This window comes from Melopsittacus undulatus, chromosome 4 (assembly GCF_012275295.1).
Source record: "Melopsittacus undulatus isolate bMelUnd1 chromosome 4, bMelUnd1.mat.Z, whole genome shotgun sequence".
Taxonomy (NCBI): Eukaryota; Metazoa; Chordata; class Aves; order Psittaciformes; family Psittaculidae; genus Melopsittacus; species Melopsittacus undulatus.
The window spans coordinates 57,640,536-57,668,155 of NC_047530.1; the positions used below are offsets into that span (position 1 = coordinate 57,640,536).

General features: G+C 42.4%; 1 protein-coding gene across 1 annotated transcript in view; it reads left to right on the forward strand.

Moving 5' to 3' along the window:
• Nucleotides 1–8,398: 8,398 nt before the first annotated feature.
• LOC101880716 (protein tyrosine phosphatase receptor type J) overlaps nucleotides 8,399–27,620 on the forward strand; it is a 72,264-nt gene continuing 53,042 nt past the window's right edge. The window contains exon 1 of the mRNA XM_034061314.1: nucleotides 8,399–8,446. Within this exon, the coding sequence (XP_033917205.1) occupies nucleotides 8,399–8,446 (48 nt within the window). The remainder of the gene's footprint in view (nucleotides 8,447–27,620) is intronic.

Sequence of the window (27,620 nt, forward strand, 5' to 3'; positions counted from 1 at the left end):
TTAAAAGGATGTGTGGAAGCCAGGCAATCAGCTGTCACTGAGAGTCAAAAGGCCAGCATAAGAATTTGGCCAGCTAAGCCTCAGCATGTCTTAAAGGATGTTTAGGGCTGTGGTGCCACAGTAAATAGCAGGTTGTTGTGAAAACATCATTTCCAGTCAGACAGGACAAGTAAATGAACAAAGATCAGAGCACATCACCAGGCATTAGAATTGCAAGTGCAGGGATGTAAATTCAGAGCCAGGGAGTTCAGCCACGCTAGCTGGAATGCGAACTGATAATTCTTTGATGTCAGCAGATGTCTTCCTAGCCTTCTTGCCATCTTGCTTTTCAAGCTAAATTGCTAGGTGTTACTGCCAAGGTGCTTGAAATCATCCCAATTTAACCACAGCAGTTTGAGCGCAATAAATAGGACCTGAGAGGAGACCCAGGATACCTTGCTGATCTTGGTCTCTAAATGGTGGATAGGAGCACTCCAGGGATTCAATCTCACCTCTCACTTTTTGCTTCCTGACATTATTTGCGTACCTTTGTAAACAGCAAGAGACTTTTAGCTTAAAGCAGGTATTTGCGCAGGAGAATACTGGTTATATGTAAAACAGGGCAGTTATTATTGTTCAAATAACTGCTGCTCCCACTTTATTACAGTACTGCCAAATGTAGATTACTATGAAGATAGTCCATGCATCAGTACCATGTGTGAAATTAATACAAGAAGATGTCTCTACATCACCTATAGGGGCAATCTCTGCAATGGAGCAAGAGTTAAATGGCCCTGAAGCCTGTCATTACTTTCCTAGGATGTTCATAAACGGTCCTTTTCTCATATAGTTGATATGCATCATGCTTGGAAGACACCTGCAATTTTGCATTGTTTCTCCATATTATTATTTATATTCCTTGGGGAGGATAAGCAAGAGACATTATAAAAGCCCAGCATTCAAGCTGTACCCACTCCACAATTTGCAATGTCAGAAGAAAGGCAAAAGGAGGCCTAGTCATTTTGAGAAAAATTTCAACACATTTAATTTTTTAACCTTTTAATGTGCTCCTTCTTTAATGGGTATCTGCCACTTTGCGATTTGAGTGGTCTTCTGTGGCTCTAGAAAAGACAACCCTCTGATGTGGAAATCTTGTTGCTCTTAAAGTATCAGCAGTTTTGCAAGTGGTGTCACAGAACCTTTCTTTTGCTGATAAGTTTCTACAGGTGTCAGTTCTTACATGTGGCATGATGGATTGTAGGAGATCATGGTACTTCTGGACAATGTAAGTTGTCCAGCCACTCCGTTTTCTGCTGTCCTTCACAGAGGTCCCCAGTCATAAACATACCTGCTAGTTTACATTAGGCAGCTGATTCCATTCATTCATTAGAGCAGACTCAGCTATTGTAACATTTTGTAGTACAAGTTAGAAATTAGCTTGGTGTTATTCCATTTTGATTATATGGTTTAATTTTGGAGACTTAAATAGTAATTGAAAGCAATTCCACTGAAGTTTTATATGCTGAATACCATCTATGCATTTCTTTAGTGAGCAGGGAGACAGGGACAAAAAAGTTGGCAGATGGAGGGAAATCTTTCTGCCAGCTACACAGGCTGCCAGTTTCTGGTATTTCCCAGAATCCTGCCAGTCACTGTTTCCTCTTGCTCTATGTGCCACTGCACACCTTTCTCCTGAGTGGGGCAGCTGACCTATGGCTGTGCCCTTTGGTAAGCTCTACAGAGACTGCCTGCCATGAGCACTGCCTTCCTCCTGTCCTTTCTACAGGTCTGAGTAAAACTGATGTATATTTATTGTGCTAGAGCCCTTTGCAACCCAGGAAATAACCCTCTGCAGAAGCATAGTTGATTATAACACTTTGCATTTGTGAGACAAGCTATAGGACCATGACCTCTTCCTTGCTTTCACTGAAACAGAGGCCATTTGTTGCAGTGTAGAAGATGACCTCTTTAAAAGGCTGGTGTCTGTTTGAACTTGAGTCACAGAAATGTTCTGTTGCATTGGAAGTAGCTCAGGTGCTGCAAATACTTTGAAGTGTGCTAGTCTGTGGGGTTTTAGTGCATATTTTCCCTTCAATTATTATGTAAAAGATACCCTTCCACCCACCTGCCTTCCCACACAGAGGAAACCGGCCACTGAATGAATGTAATAGATTGAAAGTGTTACCCACCTCCAGAAGTAATTTTCAGTTTCAACAAGACTTCAAAGTACAGTAAGTTGAGTAAAAACCCCTCAAAAGCTTGGTTTCAATTTGTTCTCTCTGCTAGCCCCCACCACAACAAAAACTGTACTTTTCTTCCTCCTCAGTCAAAATAAAACCATCCCAAACCCAGAGTAACCAGAACTCAAGTTAGCTTTCCTCTTCTTTTTAAAAGTGGCATGTTTTCTTTGAATATCCTGTCTGCTCATGTTTTAACCTCCGTTTGAAAGATAACTGCCAGAAGCTCAATACACCTTTAATGCCTTCTGAGGAACACTAGAGAGTGGGGAAAAACCAAACCAAACCAAAACACCACTGTTTAGGAGTTAAAATACTACACAGTAGTTCCCAGGCAGTGTCTCCTGCAGCTACAGGTTGTGGGGAGATTGGAACAGCAGACCCACATCCAACATCTGAAACCTTTCTGCATCACTTCTAGTGGTAGGACTCTCCACAGATGCAGTATTTAGCCACTGTCTGCTTTTCCACCAAACTGCTGCGGAGGCTGACGTAGTGTTTAAGTTGTTCAAATTCTGCCTACAGGTTGACACCACCAGAAAGGTGCTCAGCACTCATGAAAACGTTCATCCCTATAACCTTTCCATGAGTGTAACATCTTTCCCATGGACTGCTCTGCTCTCAAGGAGGATTTCTAATTTAATGTCCAGTATTTTTCATATCCTTGATGAGCTCAGGTGAACCTGAACTAAGAACATAAGAAACAAAATCTATTTGTACCAATTTGTCTTCTTTTTTTCCTACTTTTGTGTATATGTTAAAAAAATCTACTATCAAGCCTTTCAGTCAATCTTTTTAATTTCAAGGTTAATTAAAAGTAGTAGAACTGTGTTTGTTCCTGGAACAACCCTATACATTGTGTTCATATACAATTTAGTTTATTCTCTCCGTGTTCCTCTGTTGCTATGTAAAAGGGACTTGTAGTTCTGCTTTTTAAGTTGCTTCCAAGAGGCTCACCTCTGAGTTCAGCAGTACATAGAAACCTGAAGGACCCTTTTGCGACTGGAAGAGGTGATGTAAATAAGAGCCAGAGCAATGTCAACCTAAAAGAGTACTTTGGGCTTCCATAACTTCAGGGCGTGGAGAAATGATGGACAGGACAGAAGTCCATTTGTCGTTTTGAGTGGGTCACATAGATCACATCTTGTCTGAATCTGAGGACTTACAATGGCAAGCAAAACCACACAGTGCTTTTTGAACCTCAGTCTGAAATGATAATACAGAGTGCTTACTTTCTTATGAGTGACAGTAGTAACATATACTTTCCTTGCCACTTTACCTGTCTTACTGAAACAGCAAGCTGATGCTAGCAAATTTGTTTCTTGCTATATGCTGATACAGTAATTTGCACAGTGAGGCTCTGTTTTGGACCTTGTTACTATAAGCAACTAAGAAATGCCCTACTTAGTCGGACCAGTGATGAATCCATGCAACCCAGTATCCTGCTCCCAGCAGTGACATTATGAGATTCTGTTTAGGAAGAGCAAACAAACCTGACTGCTGTCTGAGATCCATTCCCATCACCCATAGTCATCCCTGTTTAGGGATGTTACAGATTCATCTCTGCCTTTTCTCTCTTCCTGGACATGCTATCTGTGAATTTGTCTACCTTCTCTCTATTGATCATAATGCCTGCCTTTAAAATCTGCTGTGACTATATATTCCACAAGTTAATTACCTATATAAGTAAGCATTTTCTTGTATCAGTTAAACAAATCTCTTGTTAGTGTTAGTGATCCCTAGTTTTAGGTGGGATTTAGTGAACAAGTTTTTAATTCAGTTCATTCCAGGTAGCCTCCTTGCTCAATTGAAACGTCTCAGCTTTTTAAGTCTCCCCTGCTAAGATAGCTGCACCACCATCCACATCATTTTGACTTCTCAGTACCTTCCCTCAATCCATTGTGTCCTTGCAATGATAAGAGCAGAGTGGCACACATTAGGATGTGGGTACACCTGGGTTCTAGGCATTGGCAAAATAATGCTGTCTGCATTGTTCTCAACACCCTTCCTGATGATGCTCAACAATTTGATGCCTCTTTTGACTGACACTGCTCATTGAGCTGCTGAATGAAACTGTGAATAACTAATGAGAATATACTATTGTGATCAAGGCTGGCTGTGGTAGACAGTTAAATATAGCCATAATGTTTAAATTTATTTTTGTTTTAGAAACTGTATTTAATTACCAGTCTCAGTGAAAGAAAAATATTCTTAGCCGGGGCAACTGCTCCAAATGAAATGGCTTTGGGTCACTATATGTTTGAAGTCTTCCCTTTCTCTCTGCCTAGATCATTAGCAGAATATATGTTACTGTGTAAAATGAGAGCACCCATAAAGTAATGTGCCTGCACATTCTTCCTGTGTTTGTGTGCAAGAGACCAAGGTGATTTTTAAACTTAGGTTTCTTGTTCAAAAACTTGATTATAAGAATGAGGAAACACTTCTTTCTGATGCCTCCTTTTGAAGAGGTTTTATGACTCAGATGCACAAATTAACTTTCAGATGAAAGTATAGAAGAAGCTTTAGCCCAGGAGCAACACCTACCTGGTTTTATAATCCTGTCACACATAGAGCTTTAATAAAGGCTGTAGCATAAACAAAACTTACCTATAGAAACAATTAGGCAAAAGCAGTTGTAATTCAGGGAATTTTCAGCAGATTAGTAACAAGCTGTGAAGAGCCTGTGGCCTGAAATGCAACCTTGAGCCTCTAATTCCTAGGAAATTATTTGTGTTGTGATGGTTATTGCTGCTGAACAATTAACACCTGGAAGACTTTAAAAAATTCAGCTTTTAATTTCTCTTTTCTATTTTCAGCATGTGAAGTCTCTGATTCTGGTATGAATCACCATTCTTTGCCATCCAGCTCTTCCCTGAGGTCTGCATGGCTAGCAGTGAACCAGAGCATGCTGTAAAGCACAGGGGCATTGATCCAAGGAAGCAATCAGGTACACATGTGATTCTTTCTCCACAGAGCTCTCAAAATCTAATCAAAAAAGCTTTTAGGAACATTCCTCCAAGAATTTTAAACATTGTGGAGAAGACAAACTTTTCATCAGAACCTGAACATGCAAAAAACATTTGATTGCTACTAGGTTGTTGGTTTATTTTTTTTAATGAATCGAATGGAAATCACACTTCTGTGTTACATTAAAAAATAACTACACTTTTTAGTGCCCTGTGGTTCTTAGCACTTTTTTCTCTTTTTGTGATCGTCCTCTTCAGCATATCTGAGCTTATCCATATATCCATGAATCTTGGTAGCTCACTCTTTCAGTGCAGACACAGCTATGTCCCTGATATAAGCATACTTCCTGCACCCAAGAAACATCTCTGGAAAGGAGTTAGTCCTTTCCTTGAGGTCTGGTAATAGTCAGAGATGCACCCTAAACCAGTAACAAACCTCCTGTGGTCTCTTTCTGTCAGTTTAACCTACTACGTATAAATCCTACTGGTGACTGGCAGTAGTTATGGTTATAATTAAAGATATGCATTAAGGTCATTTTATACTACAGTCCTAGAAATACTCTCTATAGATATTTCTGCAAGCAAATGTAATGCAGTCCTCTACTATTTTGGATACTCCAGAAATGACACTGTCTCCCAGAACTTTGTAGGCCTCCTAGTTCAAATACTTGACATATGAGTAGTTGTGAGAACTCAGCCACAAACTGTTGCCTGAAAAAGTAGTAAATCACAGATTCCATGTAGCTTGTATGTGAAAAGTCCCACCAGCTATACCGAATCCAGAGAGACATGGTGTGGTGAAAGAACTTTAGCTTCTTGTAATATTGGTGTAGCTGCCCAGTTCCCCTCTGGAGCAAGGAATTAACATAGCCTGAGAAACACAGTGCCCTTGCTTCTAAGCTGGGTCATGTGCCATATTAAGGAAAGAAGAATGAGTGAACTTCAGAGTCCAGGGACATAGAGTTTGGGGATGGCAACACCAGCTTGAAGATACTTAAAACTTTCAACAGGTCAGAAAGGCCAGAATCCCACTTCCGGCTGTCTCAGTGCATTTTTCTTTTTATTTTTTTTTCTTATTTATTTATTTATTTATTATTTTTTTTCTCTCGGGGCTGGCTGCCATCACTGCTTAAATCACTGGAGAGATTCACACCGAATTTCAGAGGTAAATGGAGTAGTTACTAGGTGGTTGTACTGGAAAGGCATGCAATTAAAGAAGCCATGTTGTTCTCACTGAGTTGGAGCCAAGGATGACCAGGTATGATTGCTCAAGTGCAGCTGTGCAGTGCAACCCTGATCTTCCACCACAAAGGTGGTTGGTTGTATTTTAGATGCAAGTGAAACCCTGCCTGGCCAGAAGCTGCAGTTTGGCAACTTAGATGCACTGGGCTGTGCCCAGGCACAAGGAGCTGCAACAAGGAATTTATTTTTTAAGAGTCAGAGCTGTAATTTCCGAATGGTAGGGTTTGTTCTGCAGAAAGTATCAGCATAACAACCTCACTGCCGCCAGTGAGACTTCTGGCATGTGTGTGGTTTACCAGGAAGAGCCTTCACTGGAAGATAATTCTTAGGTGCTTTGTGCTAAATGGAAAGCGTAGAAAAGGTGAGTTTATTAGTGTGGGTTTTTTTATAGTGTTTATTTCCTTATTTGAATGCTCCCTGACATTATAAAACTACTTTTCTGAAATAATTATTTCCTACAAGTCCTATTGATATGAAGGGATGCTCCCACACTGTTTATCTAACTCCAAATGTAAGTCTCGGCTTCCCAAGCAGCAAGGTGTGTGCATAACTTTACAGAATCATGGAATAGTTTCGGTTGGAAGGGACCTTTAAAGATCATCTAGTCCAACCTCCCTACAATGAACAGGGACATCTTCAACTGGAGCAGGTTGATCAGAGCAGGGTCCAGCCTGACCGTGAATGTTTCCAGGGATTGGGCATCTACCATCTCTCTGGGAAACCTGTGTCAGTGTTTTACCAACCTCATTGTAAAAAATTTCTTCCTTGTATCTAGTCTGATTCTGCCCTATTTCAGCTTAAAACCATTACCCCTTGCCCTGTCATAACAGCCCCCACTAAAAAGTCTGTCCCTGTCTTAAAAGCTCCCTTCAAGTATTGAAAGGCCACAATAAGGTCTCCATGGAGCCTTCTTGAGGCTGAACAACACCAATGCCCTTATTCTTGTGAGTCTTCCCATGAACTCCTGTGGAAATAGTTGCTTCCTTAATGCTATGCATATGTTTTGAGGGCTCAGGAAAGACAGGGAAATTACAAACATGTGAGTTCAAAACTCTTGAGAAAAATAAGACTGCCAGTGTTTCCATAATTAAAGATATGCTACGTAAGCTGACCCTGTTTCTCCTTTTCCCTTACCCAAGATGAATGAAATGTGAAACAGTGCATTATCCTGGGAAGTAAGTTGAGGTTATAAAAGTGATTGCGTTTCATGCTGTCATGTCCTTTTTGATGACACGGACAAAACATGTCTAAACCAGCGCCCGGGGAAGGACAGAACTTTTTGGGGCGACTAGCTAGGGATGATGAATGGCGCAATAAGCGGAGCCACTCAGTGCCCCCCGAGGGGCCGTGTGCGGCTGCAGCCGCTCTCCCCTCTCGCCGGTGGACGGGACCGTGGCCGAAGACCCCGAGCCCGAGATTGACTTCATTTTACCATCGAGTGCCTATGGCCCATCCATGAGCGCCACCCCAATGCCGGGGCGGGCGGTGGGGCCCGTCCAGCGGCGCCGCTTCCCCACAGGGTGTGCAGGGAGGCCGGGAAACTTTCGGAGAGAGCCACTTTCTCGCCTGGCCCTGCGGGAGGAGATGTAAGATGCCAAGAGGGAGGGGTGAAGGCGGAGAAGCACCAGCCGCACTCCCCTTGCCCGGGGCAAGACGCCCATTTATGCCCTGGGCGAAAGGCTGAAGGAGTGGCGGCGGAGGGACCTGCCCTCCCCTGCCCTCCGCCCGCAGCTGTACCGCTCGCCCCTCTCTCCGCTCCATGCAGGGGCTCTCCCTCCGTGCGGCTCTAAGACACGCCCCTTTCCCGTCAGGGAGCGCTAGAGGGAGCGGCGGGAGGCTGAGGCGCCGCCGCCTGTGAGGGCGGTGCAGGGGTGGGACGCGGGCGGTGCGGGGCGCGCAGCCCGGCCATGTCTCCGGGGGAGGCGGCGTAGGGCTGAGCGGCCGTGCGCGCAGCGGGGAGCGCTCTCCGCCACCATGAGGCGGCTGTTGCTGCCCCTGCCCTGCCTGCTGCTGCTGGCCGAGGTGAGACCGCCGTGCGGGTGCGGAGGAGGGTGCGGGAGGTGGGGGGGTCTGCTGTGCTGCGGCCGGGGCTGCCGCACCTGCCCTGGCTGGAGGCTGCCCCGGCGGCGGTTCCCGTTGCTGTGCGGGTATGTGTGCAGCCGATGGGGCAGGTGTGCGGCCGTGCCAGGGCTTTGTCCCACAGCGGCGTTGCCCCTGCCGCCTGGGCACAGAACGGGAGGCGGGGGGTGCTGCGGCGTGGCCCGGTGAAGGCTGCGCTCACCTGGGGCGGCCGCCGGCGGGATCCCCGCGGCCTCGGCCTCCCCCTGCGCTCGGCGCCTGCCGTTCGGGTCTGAGCCCCGCCTGGCAGCAGCGTGGGGCTACCGCTGGCCGGCCCTCCTGGGGATGTGGTGAGGGTACGACCCTGTGGTACAGCCGTGTGGCTCCTTCTGGGGCATGAGGCTGCCCCGGTTGTTTACCTCTCTGAAAGCTGCCTTAGGTAGAGCCGGGACGGCTTCTGTCTCCTCACTGATTACTGTAGCCTGCATTCATCGTGTCGCTGCTGGTTAATTAGTAATACGTTATTTGTACATTGCCCGTGTTGGTGGTGCACATCACCCATTGGGATACAGCCTTCAGGAGCCGTGTGGAGTTTTCACGGGAGAATCCCACCGTGAGGCAGAGAGAGCAGATTTGGGGATGTAGGGCTGCAGGTCATCAGGAGGCCTCTGCCAGCATACTTTGTTTCAAGCCTTTCTCTGTGCCCTCCCGAGTGTGTTGCAGATATTCTTCCAAGAACACCTTTGAATGATGTAAATCAGAATCATTTACCAGGTGACCTACTCATGGCATGCTGGCATAGACTTTCACCCCAAGTTTCTCTCTGCTGATACCTTTCTCACGTTCCCGTAGGAGGGTTTTGTGACTGCTGTGAACTCTAATGTTTTGGGGGTTGCTGAACTTTAGCTTTCAGCTGGACCTGCTTGGCCTCTCTGCCTCAATGGTTTCCACTACAGAAGTGTGGATGTGTTTTGGTATGGACCAAGGTGTTCAGTAATCTGCAGGAGTAACAGTTCCTCCAGGCCTGTGTTTCTGTCACACCCTTAGAGCTGCAGAGCAGAACTATACCATTCTTCTAGATTTTTAACTGCTCTTTATCTTGCATTGCCTTCAGCCTGTGATTACAGCCAATGGCTACTCTAAACCTTTGGTTCCTCTTCCTTTTATGTCTCATTCCATTCGGGGTACCTTGCAGTGTTTTGTCATTCCATCTCTGTTGTTGTACCAAGCCTAGGTTTACAAATCTCTTCTGAATAAGAGCCAAGACTGACTCAGGAATCAAAGTACTCCAGCATTTTGGAAAAGCTTAGGGAAGGCCTGGATTGTTCTTGGGTATAGCCTTGCAGGCTTGTCCAGGCAACAGGAGCCTGATGTGGTTGAAGCAGAGGAACCTTTGTATGAGGATTGTGGGGGTTTGCCAGCCATGGCCTCTGTTGTTTTTACTTTTTCTTCTCAAGCAGGGTATGAAATCTTGTGACACAGTGATGTACCTGTCCTCTAAGACTGGCTCATAATTGGTGTGTTATATGATTAATAATAATAAAACAAGTTAGATCCTCTCCTCAATTACATGTTGTTGCATTTATGTATTCACCATCTTGGGACTCAGATGTGCATCCCACTGGCTCCATGTGGGACCCTAGAGTAGTAGGTCCTGTCATCCACTGATAATATCAGATTTCCCATCAGCATGCTACAGCACACAAGTCAGATCTGATAACGTTGGTGTGGCTCAGAATTTTACATGGGAGCTCCCCAGTTCATGGTAGCATGGACTGAAAATTTGGAAGACTGCAGTATTTGATAGCCTCAGTTGTGACTTCAGGTGTACCCCTCTATGTGAAGGCTGGTGCAAGGAGGTGTTAGTTCAGAAGACCTCTTAACTGGTGCTGATCAGCACCTTGTGGAGTATGAACATTAGGAGCCCTTCGTCTCTACAGAGAGAGGTTGGGGGGGGAAAGGCCCCACAGGAGCTTTTTCCTTAGAGGAATAGGACATAAACCAAGTTATTGCTGGTGGTGTGATTCTGCAAATCATTCATTTGAAAACACTAAATTTTGGCGTGTTCACTTGTGTGAGAAAATTGTGGGGTTTTTATATAGCTCATTAAGGTCAGCAATAAGGATGCAGAATAAAGCCTTGCTTGTAGGGAACGTTTGCTCTAAGAGCAAAAGCCTTGTCACCTGTTTCAAGTAGTGTTCATGTGGTCTTGCCCTCTGAAAATGGGGATGGTTTCTAATAGGGACCAGTTTTGCTCGGTGGTGGGTTCTTTGCTCAGATTAAGGCAGATGTGATAGCTGGCCACTGTGGCTCATGGTGTGGCATGCATACAGGTATTGGGCCCAGACTGGGAATATCTGGTGAGGTATTTCATTGATGTAAGATGCCAGCAGCTGACAAGACTGCCTGGCATGTGCCATGATCTGGACTTCATGCATTACCAGTAAGACTTCTTGCCTCTTGTCTATGGTCTCCTGGCTAGCTCATGAGAAAAAAAGGCAGCAAGGTGGGTGAAAGTGGCTCTTGGCTGGATCTGGCCTCCACCTTGCCCTTCCAATGATTGTGGAGTTGGTAAAGGGACAGTGTTTCTAACACAGGCGGCATTGTTGGCCTGAACACACACAAGGGCTGGGAAGCAGCCCAAGCTGTGGAATGGCTGTGTCATGGCAGCTCCTGGGTGGTGTGACAGGCATATGATCTTTCTGTGGTGTCCTTTACTTAAGGATAAGGATCTTCCTTATTTTTAATGAATTACAGCATAGCGGGCAAGGTTGGAGTTGTTAAAAAACAAACCTTGCTCTGTGTTTTTTTGGGAGCTAATGAGTTGAGGATGGTCATATTAGTGATATGACAACATAACATCTGCTACGAGAGGATTTTGGTCCTTACAGTTATAAATGCCTTTTATGTGGACCTAGTAGGTTGTTCTTACAGCTTATTCTGTGCACAGAACCCATACTGATACTGTGAGAGTTAATTTTATAGGATTATGACTTAATTACTGAACCAGATTTCCAGCTGAAGAATTAAAATGAAGCATCATCATATCTGAAATGAGGGTTTGCTGTGTATATCTTTTGCATGTCAGTTAATTTCTGCTATATATTGGTCACTGTTAATCATCCTCATTGATTCTTCTCTTGTATGGTACTCTTAAGTTTTCATTTGTAAAGTTATTCTGGGTAATCTTTAGCACATGAAAGAAAAAAAATAAACTTTTAAGTACCATTTGACAAATACCTTCACTGATCTGGAGACCTGAGCAGGCTTGGACCTATGTGGCATAGACCACAAGGAGAAGCTGTGGCTGTGGACTGTTTGCTTATGTCATAGGAGCTTAGAAATGTACTTCTCACCTGTCAGGACAAGTTATTTTTCTGTGATGACTGACAGTTGATGCTGAAATGAAAAGGCTTTTGTTTTTGTTTAAAGCTGTAACACAGGTAACTTTAATGTGCGCAACAGGAACACCTTCTGCCATACTCAATAGATGCTTTGTTTCAATGTGACATGGATGTGCGTAGCACTTCCTTAGCTGCATAGGCCAACTGCACATTCCAGCGCATTCAGATGGTTTCCAATACTTTGATTTTAGTCTTCAGCAAGCAACGCACAACAAAACATCTTCTTCTGCATGTTTGAGATCAGTATTCAGGCCCACAGTGGAAACGTTGTCTGTGCAAACAGCCACGCTATTATTAGTACTTCCTCAATTATGTGAGCTACATGCAAGTCTTTGTTGAGGATTTTCATGGCATGTAAATTTTTTTGGTTGGAGTTCTTAAATATGAGAGCGAGAAATTGCTACTGTTCTAAAAAATCTTTGGTTGTTTATTGCTTAGGGCATAATCCATATAATTTTAATTTATGTATTTCCTTCTTCCTACTAGAATTACAATGTATCATAGAGCAAGTGTGAGAGAGTGATTGGGGACTGGGAATTTGATGTTTATAGGTATGAAACCTGTCTCATGTCCTTAATTTGGGTTTTTTCTTGACTGATTGAAAGAAGATTCCTGATATGAGCAAAGGAGAGAGAAGCTATTAAAAACAGTCACTGGCTGCACATCTGGTTGTTAGCCTGATGCCACTGCTTTTAGTTAGATTCCAAAATGTGAATGTAAATAGTACCTTGAACATCATGAAAGGCTGCTGGAACTGTAGGAAGAGCTAGCTGAGTTTTCTGTAGCAGAGAGGGCCTGCTGCTGTGTAGAAAGGGGAGAGTGAAAGAGAGCCATGGCTTAGATGGAACTATCAGTAAGAAATTAACTTTCAGCAGGAGATGACTGTGCAGGGGAGGACTTTTATTACGGGGGGTAAAAGACAATGAAGTGTAGGTGAGCTTGTGCTAATATGAAACATTAGAAAGCAGCATGTGGGGGGAAAGAGTGATCAGGCATGTGCAGGAAGAAAGGAACAAAACAGATGCACTTCTTTGGAAGATTGTACCAAGGCTTTTCTCAAAGTGCTTTCCAGCTGTTCCCAAATGTATCTGCACATAAACAGGCCTCCTGGGGCTATTAATCCAAAATCCCAGGAGAAAAATACAAGATTAAGTGGGAAAGGTATTTCTGTAATCCAAAAAATGGACCTGTACATGTGGTCCAACCAGAGCTGGATTGATTAACTTGTGACCTCTTTTAGTTATCTTCTATGCCGTTCATGGGCACGAAGTGGAAAAGGCAGGGCAAGAGAGTAATGTCCATGTCTTTCTGTAAATGTTGTCAGTATCTGGCGTGTCACTGAATGTATGATTATTTTCCTACCATTGCCAGGAAATGGGAAGAATCCCTTGGTAGTAGAAACCATGCAGTCTAACCAGCAATCTTTTCCTTCTGTGATTTATCTGAGACAACTACGGCCAACACATGAAAGCTTCTTTTTCCACCTGTAGAAATGTCATGGAAGAAAAGGAAACTGTTTTTAACTGTGTTGCAGATTAGAGGAGATCCTACCTGCAGCTACAAACAGGGGAAGGAATGATGTTAGCATCTGCTTTGGTACCAGCCCTGGGGGAGCTGTAACTGATCTTGGCTTTAGGTGGTACTTCAAACCAAGTTGGTGTGTGTAGAGAAGGGGGCTAAGGCCTATGTTTGATAAGAGTCCTAATTTGGAGGGTAAGTGACCACTGGAAGGATTACCTTTAAGCTCTCCTAGCCAATTAGAAATCTCTTCTTCTCCAGTGCTACACATCTGCTTGTTCTTAGTTTCATTTTCCTATTCTTCTTGTTCCTCCTGTTTGTTTGGTACCCTCTGGACTTCTCTCATTGTTTTATACAGTCTTAGCAAAACCAAGGGAATAAAAGAAATATGTAGTATGTCTTTGAGTTCCTAATGAATGCAAAATTCTTGTTTTATACTGCATCTAGAGTGCTACTTTAAACTTTAGAGTGTGTGGGGGGTTAAATGTTGGGTTGGGTGTTTGTTTATTCAAAAGACTTCATGGTCTTTCGGTTGATTTGTTTGGTTTTGTGGTGTTCAGGAAAATGTTATGTGCTGTAGTACTGTTTACTGTACACCATATGGACCAGGGATTGAGGAATAATTTGTGTGAACTTCACCTCTTTCCCCTCTTAAAGGTAAGAAATTTCTGCTTCTGAGACTGCAAAAACATAAAGTGAAGACTTGAACGTCAGGTCTGGAGCTGTATTGTAAATTAGTCTGTCTGTTGTGGCCTGGTAAGCAGACGCAGTCTCTCAGCAGGTCCACTTTGGATAGGTGTTTGAGAAAGGGCGAGGGTGACATCTGGCCTGGGAGCTGTGAGTGGATCTCCTTTGAGCCAAAAGGTGCTGGTGCCCTCTCTTCTGTCACAGCCCAGGTGAGATGAGGGACTTAAGTGCCTAGGAGTTTTTCCTTGTTAGGATTTTACTGTTTGTATCTAAAACACAGCTGTGATTAGGTGTATTCTCAAATTAATTCCTTACTTCCTTTTGGTAATATTTTGACAGAGTTTTTTGTCTGCCAGCTTTTAAGGAGCTGGGTTTAACCTAGCTTGAATGGCACTGCTCCCTAAAGAGGGTGTTATTTGTGCAAATCAGCTTTGTAGAAGCCCAGCCTGTCCCTGGTCATTGAGAGACTGTAGCTTGTGCACTTGGATTCTGTTAGTTAGAGCATTTTCAATAAGCTTCCTTGTTTGTTATATATACACATAGACTTGGCAGCAGTGACCTGTCATTTCTAGTATCTGGTTTTGAGTCCTCATTTTCCAATTACAACTTCTGCCAACTCTGTCCCTGGAAATAAGGAGAGTGGTGTGCAATGGGCAGGTGGGTGCCCAGCCGGAGTGTTGGGTCTGGAGTGCTGTACTGCCTCACGAGACAGGAGGATGCTGCAAAGGATGGTCAGCAGGTTGTGGCCAGAGAAAGGTGCAGCTTTGTTTTGGGGCAGGCCAGCCTGCGTATGCAGCAACGCACGGGACCATCTGCGATACTGCAGACTGTGAAAGCTTCCTGCTGCCTCCTGCTAGTGTGTGTTGTGCCTGCCATGTCAATAGTCCCTGCAGATAAATTGAGGTTGCCTGTTTTTGCTGCCTGTCCTCCCAGGGCTTCCCCATGCCCGAAGCAGCTTAGCCAGCTGATTCCCTCTGATTTGTGTTTTGAAGTGAAGAGAGCAAGAAGGATACTGGGGTGAGACCAAGGTATAGCTTTGGCTGTGAAAGAGAATGGTGTCCACCATTACTCTCTGGGATGCAGGCGAAAGAAGTGCACATTAGTAGTTTCATTGTAGCAGAAAGTAGCACTGTAGAACCATCAAAAGATTTTGACTCCGCCTTGCCAGTGGTTTTATTAACAGTATTAGGCATGACATGGTTTCAGTGTATTTTTTAAACATTAAAATGTGACTTGTTCTGACAGCTAGTGTGAAGCGAAAAAATGGGTGCCTGTGGCTGGCATAAAATTTACATATGCAAAATTGTATTATGTTAATTAAGGGAGTTTAGGATTTTCCTCCTTTTGTGATCATGCTCAGTTATTTTCTCCAGTGCTGTGGGAACTTTATATACCTATAAATGCTTCAAACTGAGGGGGAAATAAAATGAATGGTGATAATTTGGTAGGGTTCTTTTAGGTCATCAAATTTTGGTTTCTTTAATTATTTTTCTCCTGTGAAAGCAGATATGGGAATTCTAATGTAATCTTGGTGCCACACACATCATAATCACCTATTGATAACCAAATTTGGATTTGGAGGAATTGACAGCCCATGGCTTTCCTGCTACATAAATTATGCTTTCGAATTCTAGTGTTCCTTCAGTCTTCTTGTAGGATCAACCACTTCTAACACTAGGCTTGGATTTCCATACTTACTAAAACATACTTGTTCTGGTCAGTTCCAATGCAGTTTAATTTTTTTCTCAAAGTAGTCTGTGCCTGGTTAACTGAGGTCTTTGATGGTTTCACCTTCTATGGATTTATACTTGTTTTGTACAGAGGAAATACAACAAGCATAGACACAGTTTTGTTCCCACAGTCTTTGTAAATGTGTATCTTCAAGAAAACTGGAAGAAAAAAAACCCAAAAGCAAGTTCTTTCTTTAGGGAAGTTCAATAACTTTAATTCAGTTTGTGTAATTCTGTGATGAGTATTCACCTCTAAGATCTAGTTCCCTGCAGCTGGGCATCAGGGAGGAATAAGCAGTTCAGCTTTGAGGTCAAGATACGGCCTTTTTAGCTGGCATACCGTGGATGCCACAGACACAAGCCTGATATTTTAAACCGGGAATTTCCAAGAGATGTATCTGACAGTTGAAGAAAAGAGGCTGACATACCCTTACATGAGTTAAAGAGGCAGCTTTAACATCTGCAGAATGAGAATATTTTTTCAGTGTCTCTCTGCAGTTCAAAATCTTATTTCTGGAAATATTTTTGAGGTGGAAGAAAAAATGGGAAAATTTTTGTGAAAGTTTGTTTAGCTTTTTTTTTTTTAAGTGACTAATAGACTAGTCAGTTGTTCTTCTAATGGACCTTGTACTAGTTTTAAATCTCTTCTTGCAACCAGCTGAAAAAGTACACTGAAAAAGTACTATTAAATTGAACTTGAATGATCAATGATAAATTAAATGTATTGCCACACCCATGTTAAAATAACTGAAACCATCTCCAAGTACATGCAAAACATTAGTATATGTTGGTATTGTGAACGTGTTAACTGAAATTCAATTTTAAGACATAATTATGGGAAAGGACAAAGCTGTAAAACCTGGAATGATATCTGTTGGCCCATTGTCCTTTAATGTCCATAACAATGCAGGTATTCGTATGTATATAACAAATCTCAGCAATGCTCTCCTTTGTCCCTATTAAAGGAAAGAAATTTTTCCTTTGTCTGTAACTTATCAAGGGAGATGTTAAAATTTCTGGGAGATGGTAACAAATAAAAAAGCTAGCCAGGTAACAGAAGCAAATAATTATATAAAAGAATCTTTGATGTGTTGAATCCATTTGGGAACAGGTATATTTTCCATCTTAGCAGTTACTGATTATATATTATTATAAAGTGTTCATCTGTTTCTTCATAAGACAAAACCTTAATGGCCAATGTTCTCCAGTTCCAAGTCAGTGCAGTTTTCTTCTTGTTTCTTTCTCCAACTGTAATGATTTTTAATTATTGCTGAAAGGGAGTTGATCTAAAATATAGATGTCTTAAGACAATGTAATTCTTTTTATGTGGATTTGAGACTCTGTAATGAAAGTGTAATTGCTTTTGTTGTGAATTCGTGCCTGATTCCTCTGTAACATTCTAATTTCTGATCTCTGCTATACCCTTGTGAAAGATCCACGTTAAAGAAGCTAATCATTAGTTCTCTATGTTCATGAAATTGAAAGCTTAAAATATTTGAAAAAAGCAGATATATTCTCAACTAACTTTATAATCATATAACCTGCTTTTAAAAAAATAATCAAAACTAAATTATCCCCTAACCAGGCATTATATGCTTTTGATGATTAAAGCATATAACTAGTTTATTGTAGTCTTTATTAAGCTAACTTTTTTTTTCTTTCTTGTCTGTAATGTTTTGCAAAGTACTGACAGTGCTGGTGAGAGTGTATGTGCTGAGCTCTAGCCAGCAGCAAATACTTGCAGGTGGATGCAATATCTGGAATAGCTGTAAGCGGTACTCATTTCCCAGTACTACAAGAGAGGACTATGGTATGAGGTTTAACTGGTATTTATTTAACTATTGTCTTCTGTCTCAGTCTTCATACTTCTAAATGCATCTGTTCAACTGTTTCCTGGTTCAGTGAGCAGAAGGTCAGAGCTGTTGAGTGTACTTCTCCCTCTTCTGCATCCCAGCGATCTCCTGATAATTGAGCCTAGTTCTCTTTATGGTGGAATTGGTGAGAATGTCTTCTAAGAGATGCAAATAAAATGGTTCTCTTCTAAATTCTGAAAGTTTGAGTGGCCTACAAAAAAAACCCCAAAACTAAACCTAAACCCAAAATTATTTCTCCTTTCTATTCACTTGCACTACTTTGTTTTTTGACTTGCAGGAAGGGACTGCTGTTTCTCCAGCAGCAGTTCTGGGTGATTAACAGAACAGCCCCTTGTCCCATCCTAGCAAGCCCATTGCTTGCTTGCAATGCTGTTACCAGCCAAAAGGTCATTTCTGATAACCTTCTCTGTGCCCCGTATGCTTATGTGCAAAATTCTGTGCAGTGCATTTATGGTTTGGCTTGTAAGCAGTGTGTGCAGTGATTCTCCCTATGCCTAAATGTTAAGGCTGACACAGTTGCTACTTTTTATTTATTTACCAGCTCCTCTTCAGGGTAAGAAGAATAGTAAGTTGTAATGCTCAACTCTGCCGAAGTTGCTGCAGGTGATGTGAGTGTCCTGCACTCCTGTTCCTGCATATTGGCTGCCTTCTCTTCTGAATGATACTGTTTTTTCCTTTGGGATAAAAAAAAAAGGGAAGTGAAAAAGAAATGTATTCCTCATGTGCAGACATTTATTCAGAGTCATTGCTACATGCCCTATTTGTCACTACTGTCTTCAAATTGCATCAGAATTAATTCCAGCTATGCTAATCTAATATTTACAGTGAAAAATGGACAGCTGAATATTTTTGTCTCCTCCTGCAGAAATGTATGGAAAAGTTAGGAGATAAGTTACTACTAAACTTCAGTTTTCCTTTTGAGCAAAGGCCTTTTACTTTTGCTGTCCTGAAGTCAGACATTTGCTGCTTCATCTTCCAGGGAGTCTGTAGGACTTCTGAAACCCTTCTAGACTTTGGAAGATTAAGTCAATGATTGAGGAGTTTTAGGACTTGCAGTAGGTTGTGCTGTTGAGATTTGTCTGAGGACATAGGAGTTGCTCACCTGCTGCCCCTCAGATTTCCTCTTTATCCTTTCCTCCCTCTTCTTGCACTGGCTGTGTTTGTGACCTGGAGGTTGTAAATGTCATGTGATGTTGTGCATTTGTACATGGCTAAAGAATTCTGATGGGGTTAGGACCCCTGGCAATGACTTTAAAAAATAAATCTTTCTCAGTCACCAGGTGCATTTAGACAGTCAACATAGTGCCTCACCACATCTGTCTTCACCAGGATTCACTTCTGCACACAAACTGTGTCAAAAATGAGAGCTGGAGAGAAAAAACCCTCCCCTTGCACAACATCCTGTATTTTGTGAACACAGTATTCCCTTTTGGTCATGAATGGGTTATAAATCAGACAAAAGCTGGGTTGTGGGGTCTTGTTCGTTTCTTCTCTAAGTGAATTGGTTAATTCTTAGTGGGTTTGTAGATAGGAAAAGGCATTCCTTACATCAGGCACAGATGGGGAAGGATTTCTTGTGCTGTGAGATAGACATTCACCTTAAGACACAGGGCAGCCTGTGGTAAACCACTTAAGTGCTTGGGAAAAGGGGCTAGGAGTATGACTGAGGCAGTACAAAACCTTGGCAGGCATTTAGCAGGACAGCAAATTTCATTCTGCATTCTCAGTGTGTCACAGAGCAAGTCAAGTTCTGAAACAGCTACTTGGAGCAAGTGGGATTGGGATGCTAGGGAGCAAACTGACCCTGTGAAAGCATTGTATATGGCTGTGCAGATCGTGTTGACAAATCAGGGCTAAAGATAACACCCGTTATATTGAAATGGTGCAGAAAGCACCATGTTACTAAAATGTCTGCTTTGTAAATGGCTACCATCAGGCTGTTCAAGCTCCAAACTGTGTATATTGTACATAACTGAAATAAACTTGGTTGTTTCCTTTGATTACACAGCAAATCCTTCTTTCCTGCTGAGAAAGAAAACCCACAGTCTGTTTCTGGATGTCCCATAGTGCAGTGACTGGTCTGTGGGCAGTCTGTGGTTTGTAAGCATTGGGTGGTGTTTGGAGGACTCTAATTTGAGATGCTCCTATTCCTGCTTTAATGCAATGAAGGGAGCTAAATGAGAACAGTGTGTGGGTGCAGCTGAGGAGGACATGGAAGCAAGTGTATGAGTGGTTAATTGAGTTCTGGGTGTAAGCACTCTTTCATCATGACCATCGCTATGAAACCAGAAGCAAATACAAGTTCCTTCAGAAAAGGAAGTAGGTTGTTGGGGGAGGATGAGGAGTAAACACAGAATGCGTACGAAGAGCAAGACTGCTGCAGCCTACTTAAGTTCACAGTGTGTATCAACTGTTGAAGCAGTGCACAAGTCTGTGCTCTGTCATTGAACAGAGCTAATCTGTATTCATCTCTGAAATAAAACTGACCAGCCTGTCTCTTGCTTTTTAATTAGACCCTGTTCAGATGAGACATCTCTTCCTGAAATGAAAGATAAAATTCACTCCACCCACCCTCAGACCTTTGCACACTTTACAGCTGTGATAACATGACACTATCCCCTGTAATTTGGATACTGCTTAAAAGTGGTAGAAGGCATTTCTAGACAGCTAGTGTTGAACTTGCAGGCTTTTGCAACATGAGGTTACCAGCTGTACGCTGCTTTGAATGAGGTGATGATAATTGGTGTGTGCTGATGGTGAAAACCGTGATCGTTTGAGAGCTTAAGGAGGAGTGTGCCTGTCTGATTCATCTGCTGCACTACACAGTAGCAAAGTCTCCAGTCCTCTAGTTATGGCTGTTAAGGGGAGGATGTGATAGATATTGCTGTCTGCTTGTACGTATATTTCAGGTTATTGCTTGAAGCTCCCTAGCTAAGAATGGGGTTACCTTACTTGTTGGTGAAAAAAACACATAGGAAGACGGTCTCTGTTCTGAAATGTCCAAATGTGTGTTATTTTAAGCATGCACATGTACAAACACAGTCTGTATTTAGGGAACATTTCTACAGCTGCAAAATTCATCTCTGAAAAGCTAGGAAGTGTTGGAATTAAAGCAGCCCATTTGACTTTGATCTGCCTATTCCCAGAGGATGGAGGCAGGGTCCAGAGTGTATACTTTTCTCCCCTTCACCATGTTTAGCTCCTGTTGCTCAGTGCCAGCCCACTCATCAGAAGGAGCTGTTGGAGAAGCTTCAGGTCACCAGGATGCATTTTGTGATGAAGACACATGTCTTCATGTTTCCCTTTTAAAAAGCCTTTTTCCAAAATTCAGTCCTGTTCTTTACACCTTTTGCTCCCACCTTTCCTCTTCTGCCCGCATCTCAAGTAAAATTTTAGGTATGTGGGTGGAATGGGTTTTAGTAATATGGGGGAAGTGGATGGTTATATGCAGCAGTGATGAGAAGGAAAAAATACCTGCGTAATACATGACAACATGTTTGTCACAGAATTTGGATTGTAATTGCACATGGCAAATGGTGCAGCTTCCACCCAAATTTTTTTGTCATGCTTGTCTTCATTTTCACATACACGTGTCACAGAATGGTTTCGTTTAATTTGTATTTAGTTTGCCAACAAGGAGGAGGCTGTTTTAATGGAAAGTAAAAATTCCTGTGAACCATATGCCTTATTTTTCAGTCAGCTCTAATTAAATTTCTTTTCCCTCCCTTATTTAGAGTTGTTTCCTCTTTGCTTGCATAAGTGAGAACTTAGTGTAGGAGATCCCCTTCATTGTTATCATGCCATGGTCCTCTTTTATTATTTTACAGTTCCCTCTGTGTTAATCAGACACAGTACCAAAGATTGTGATTACAAACAAGCTCTTTAAATGGAAAAACATTATGGTAGGTTAAGTATTAAGTCTGTAAGTCCTTTGGTCAGTATTTCAGAGTGATAATGAGGATTGTCATTGAACCCTCCCTAGAAAGCTTCTGTTCATAAATGTGGACAGCAAGACATGGGTCTGAAGTATTGCAGTGAACCAATGACACACAGCTCGGACTTTCTGAATTTCAGTGTTGCTATGTAACTGCAAGAGGACCCTGCTCTTGTATGCTCTTTCTGCCAGAGTCATGTTTAATGCTAGTCAGCTTTTGTATAACTGTAAAATAATAGGATACTTTTAGTAACATTAGCAAGCATATATGTGTGTGTGTGTGTATCTAAATGGCTGTGTATATACACACGTATATATTTGTAAATATGAAACAGGAGAGAAGAAATAAGCCTTTAGTGAGAAATAATTTATTTTGGTATTTAGTTCTGTTTGTTTAGTATCACGTATTGTTTGAAAGGGGCTAAAGGAAAAGGAACTGTGTGTTGAGATAAGCAGTAGGGGAATAATAATAAAAAAAAGATAGGTACTTGGCTTAAGTGATGTCCAGACTTATTGTGATATTTTCCAGGCACTGGTATTTTCCTTTCTTGTTAAGATGATAAACAGTTGATTTTTGTTGAGTCTACAAAATAACAAAATGAACCACAATATAATACATTTAGTAGTGTTCCTGAAATACACGTTTGAATGCACTGTTTTACTCATCATTTGTGTTTAAAGAGGAGCCTTGTTATAGCAGGTTTTAACTTCTACAACTTATTAAGGAGCCATTAGCTTGACAAATAACCATGTGATTAACTGAAGGGAAAAAAATGGTGAATTGAATAGAGAAGTACTTGAATGCTTTCACCTTAGGCACTTATAATGAATTTTATCAGTAGAACATGCCAGTGTTATTTCAGCCGCTTTTCTGTTTCTGTTAAATTGACTTGGGCAGGATGTCTCTTCAAAGGTATTTTGTGTACCTAAATCTCTGCAATTGCTGGAACAACCGAGAGCTTCTTTCAGCCCCAGCATCCCTGCTGTTGATGTGGCTGCCTGGGAAACAGGACTGGGGAACTGCTGGGGATGATGTAGTGGTGTCTGTTTGCAAGTGTGGGTTTGACATGGGTGTCCATGAGCTCAGGAGTCCCTTGCTAGGCTGGTATGTCTCCAGTCCAGATCCTTCACTGGTGTCAAGTTGATGTGTTGCAAATATGGCAGAGTGGGAGGATGGAAAAATGGGATGAATTGCCTGGGGCTCAGTATCAGCAGAGAAGGTTTTCATTGCCAAAGCGAAGCCTTGGTAACTCACTTTCTATCCAGCCCGTCTGGGGATGGGGCATTTGGGTTTCTCCAATACCCAGCCTCTGCTTGTTTGGGTCCCAGGAGCTACAGCTCATTACGTTTTGGCTCAACAAGGTGTCATCTGTGTTGAGACTCCAGGAGACTGTTCTCTGAAGCTTTTGATCACATATCTGGATGCTGCTGTGAGCTTCCAACTGCAAGCAAATGGTTTCTGGAGAAAAGTGGGTGTCATGGTTTGAGCATGTTTTGAGGGTGTTTTTTGTTCAAGGTTTTTTCCAGCCAGGTGGAGGAGGGGAGTCCAGGAGGAAGGAGAGACAGGACACCTGACCCAGGCTAGTCAATGAGGTATTCCATACCATAGCACATGATGCCCAGGATGGGTACTGGGAAAGAGAAAGCTGGCGGGAGAGAGTGGTGGAGAAAAATGGAGGAGGGAGCACATGGTGCTCGGCCGGGCAGGGTGGAGTGAGTTATGGGTCGGTGGCTGGTGGGGTGTTGTATTCTTTTCACTTGCTGTTTGCTGTATCATTATTATTTGTAGTAGTAAATGGCAGTAGGGGTTTTGTGTTATGCCTTAGCTATTAAACCGTTCTTATCTCAATCCGTGGGGGCTACATTCTTTGGATTCTCCTTCCTAACTCTCCGGGAGCAGGGGGACTTGGTTTAAACTACGACAGTGGGATTAAAAAAATGTGTGATGGGTTTTATGTTTGCAATTGGGAATGTATTATTTTCCTGTGAAAATACAATCTATGGAAGTTTAAGTCTCAGTCTGCTGTGACATGGTAGAAAATGACTTATCTTGTACTGATAGAGCTCCAAGAGGTTGGTTGCAAAGTCTGTATGTCTCCAGATACATAAATAATGTCATATTGTCTTATCATGATCTAGGCTCATGTTGCCTTCAAATATGAAAAGTACATAATATTGCTTATTTAAAATCTTTCTTTTCAAAAGGCATGTGCCAAGAAGCAGTGTGCTGGGGAAAAAGTTCAGTTGTAACCAAGAGGGAGTTTTTTATTAGAATTGTTTGTGAATGAGCAATGGAGATGGTGACCTACAGGGTTTACAAAATGTGGGAATCTGCCTGTCTAGCCAGTGCTATAAATAAATGAGAGAGGCTTTTGAAAGATTTTTTGTCAGCATGATATACATTATTTTGTTTCAGCAAAGTCTTCTTTGCTCTACAAACTCTGTTCTGTATGTGGTGCTATTTATAAACTGGGGTGGAGGGAAGAGTCTTTGAGAGTGGGTGATTCACAGACACAAAATAGGGCTATAAACAATGTTAACACTGTGGCATAATCTGATAAAATCGGAAACTTGGACAAAGAGTGCAATACTGTTCCTCACTGGCGCGGTTGTATGTCAGCTTCTCTCCCTTTCTGCTGACCTGCTTTGACTTGCCAAAAATGCCATCTAGTTTCGTTTTCACAGGGGCCCAACATGGAGTTGCCCAAGGGTAGTGCTATGGCTTGGTCTTTTGCATGGAGGGTCTCATGCCTGACCTGTCTGAAGAGTATGTCACTGCTGACTTTATGGGATGTGGCAGGGGAGTGTCCAAGCCTCCCTGGTAGCTTGGTGGCTCTCTCCTCTGAACCCTGGCCAGGGGTAGCTGCAAAGAGCTTGCATTCAGAGCCAAAGGTGGATTAATGTTCGTGTCACAGCCTGTGAGCTGGGGTGATGAATTATGAATGTGTGTTCCCTCCTGTTGTTCATTTTGTGGGCTCTAGCAGAGGATATGGGATGGAGCTTGCCTATGTCTACACTGAGGGAGAGAGGGCAGAGCAGACAGGAGCTGGTTGAACATAGTAAAGTGGTATTTTGAGTGTGTCCCCCTCCTGTAGAGGGTAGCTTAGATGCCTCCAGGAGTAATATATGTGTGTCCTTGTGCTAAATAGTACACTGACAAAGTCCAAGTTTACTTACTGGAAGAGGAGCTAGCAGAAGGGTTGTGAAGAGGAAGGGCACAATCATAACTGCGTATGTCAGTACAGAGATGTTATTTGGGCTGAACTTTGAGGTACAGCATACACTGTGTGCGTGTATGTTGTCTTCAAGGCCATTACAGTCTAGAGAGGAAGTGATTTGCCAAGTTTACCCAAGTACTACATTGCAGAGCTCATCCTAAAACTTGGGTCTCATAAGCAGGCCAGTGTATCTACAGGGCCAGGGTATGCCTGGCTATGTCCAGCAAATAATAATTCAGTGAGTCACATAGGAGAGGAGTGTGTGGAGAGATGAAGGCAGAGACTGTGGCACAGGAATTAAAGATGAAATTTGGCTGTGCTGGTGGGTGGGGATCCCAGAGCGCTTTCTGCTCAGAAGCCTGTTAGAGCAGAATCAGAAGTACACTTCTGAGCATTCAATTCACAATGGACTTGAAAGGCACATAGAGTATATAAAAAAAAAAAAGAAGGGCAAACCCAACCAGATAAAAATACACAGCCAAAAGTGTGCACCCAGCATGGGCAGGAAAATCCTATCTTTTGCTTTCTGCTATTATGGGAGGGATCATTGTTTCTTTTTCTAGTAAAAGAATCCTTTTTTAAAATGTCTGTGGGAAAGGAGAATAGTCTGAATTGAGTCTTTGAGATGTATTACAGAGAGTCACAGAAAATGTACTATGCAAATGACTATCTGCCTTATTAGATGCCTCAATAGAGTTCATTGTCTCAATATTGCTATTATTGGAGATGGATGGACACTACGTGATTTTACCATCAAGCTGAAAAACTCCAGTGTTACAGTCTCATTGCTAGGGTAATAACAGTGCACTGACTTAAAGGAGAGAATTGAATTAAGGGGAGTGAAAGGTCCATTGCTCTGTCCATTTTAGTTTGTCTTTTGTAGACTGTGCATCATTTTAGGGGTCACAACAGGGGGGTTTGTGCTTCGTGGTCTTGGTTTTGTTAATCTTTCTTTGCTGATAGAAAGAAAACCCTTTCATAGGGAGAAATCCTCTAGCACCTGCTGTGAATTTGCTTGATAGCAGTTGTAAGGATGCCAGTGCTGTTGGACAGTGGCAATGCTGACATCTCTCTCAGGTGGGTGCTGACCCTATAGAAGTCACTGTAGTGCTCTGTTAGCTGCTTCTTACCTGTGGCACTGCTCACAGAGCTGTCACTGAAGCCTCACATACTGGCTAGAGCAAAATCTAAATCCTGAGAGATGTTGAAGTCAAAAATCTAATATAAACATTTTAGGGATTGGCATAGCCTCCCTTAAAACTGTTTGTGACTTCTTGCTTTGGATGTAGTGGATTTCATTACAAAGGGGCAAGAATACTTTCGTAGGTCAGGTGCTTGAAATGGCAGCTGATGTTTTGTGGTGTGTGGTAAATTCGTTTTGATTGGGTTGAGTTTTTTGGGGTTTTTTTATAATCTGGCTTCTGAAGCATATGTGGCAGGAGCTTTGGCTATGGAGTTGTTAGAATGGATGGTCAGCAGTACCCAGTTCTTAAGTTTTAATTTTTTCTGGGCATTACTTGATGTGCTGTATCTGGCTACCTTACAGAATGTGAAGTTTCAAGTAAACTTTGGCTCAGGGACTGTGTGCTTGCCATCTCCATGGTCCCATGGTGATAGTAAGGTTCCATCATTTGGTTTTCAGCAGGGGTTGGACTAGACGGCTGTTGTCCTTAGAAGGATGCATCTCCCCTGAGCAACTCTGCCTCTTCTGAACCTACTGTTTGCTTCGTTTGCTTCCTGGTGGGAAGCGGGAAGCATCTCAGTTTCTGTCTCTCTTTTACTGTTTGGTTAGTATGTGTGAAAGTTAATGAGTAACTAAAAGAAGCACAGGTGAATTGGAAAACAGCAACCTTACTCAGCATTTGCTTTTCTTCCTTGACTTTCCAGTTGTGGAAGGAATTAGGGAAGGACTACTACTCATTAATCAGAAGTTCTCAACAACTCCCAGCATTTCTCATCCCTTAGTCCTTCAAAGTAGCACCTGTCATGCAGTACTCTCTCAGGGGTTGCAATGAGTACACATTGCATGAGCCAGAGAGAAGCTCTCAACATACTAAACATGTAAAAATAAGATTATTCTGAATTTGGAGGTTTTCTGTGCAGTGTTGTACTAATTCTGCAGCCTCTCCTTGTGTTGCCTAACACTTATTTCCAAGGACAGTCCTCATGGCAGACAATGCTGGTGTGATTGTACTAATGTATAAAAACAGCTAGAAGCTTCTCAGCTGAAATCACTTCCTTGTCCTGTCCTGTCCTTTCACCAGTGCTAATGACGGGGCTAATGGGTCTTACCTCTCCTTCTCCTATATTTCACCAGAGCTGCATGTGTTAACTGAGCTCTGCAATTATAGATCTGGCTTAATCTGCTCCTTCATTTTTCTTAAATACTAAGGAAAGCTTAAATATTAAGACAGATGTTTTTCTTACAAATCTTTATGAAATAAAGCCTAAACTGCAGAGTAAGGCATACTCCTGTCTTAGTGTGTCATTCAGTTTGGGATATATACTCTAGCATTCAGAGTTTCAGTGTTGCTTATGAATGTTTAGTAACCTTACCTTCCTTTTGGATATATGAATATGCACTCAGAATTTCTTCTGTGTTTCACTTTTTCAGTTCAGTCTTCCACCCTGTTCCTAAGTTTAGTTTAGTTTAGTACAAATGTGTATATAGGAAAAGAAATGAAGGTATTGGTGACTGTAACTTGCCTTCATGTTCTTGTAAAAGTTTTAGATCCATCTCAGAACAATTGCAGCTTCTGGGGGTTAAAAGTTG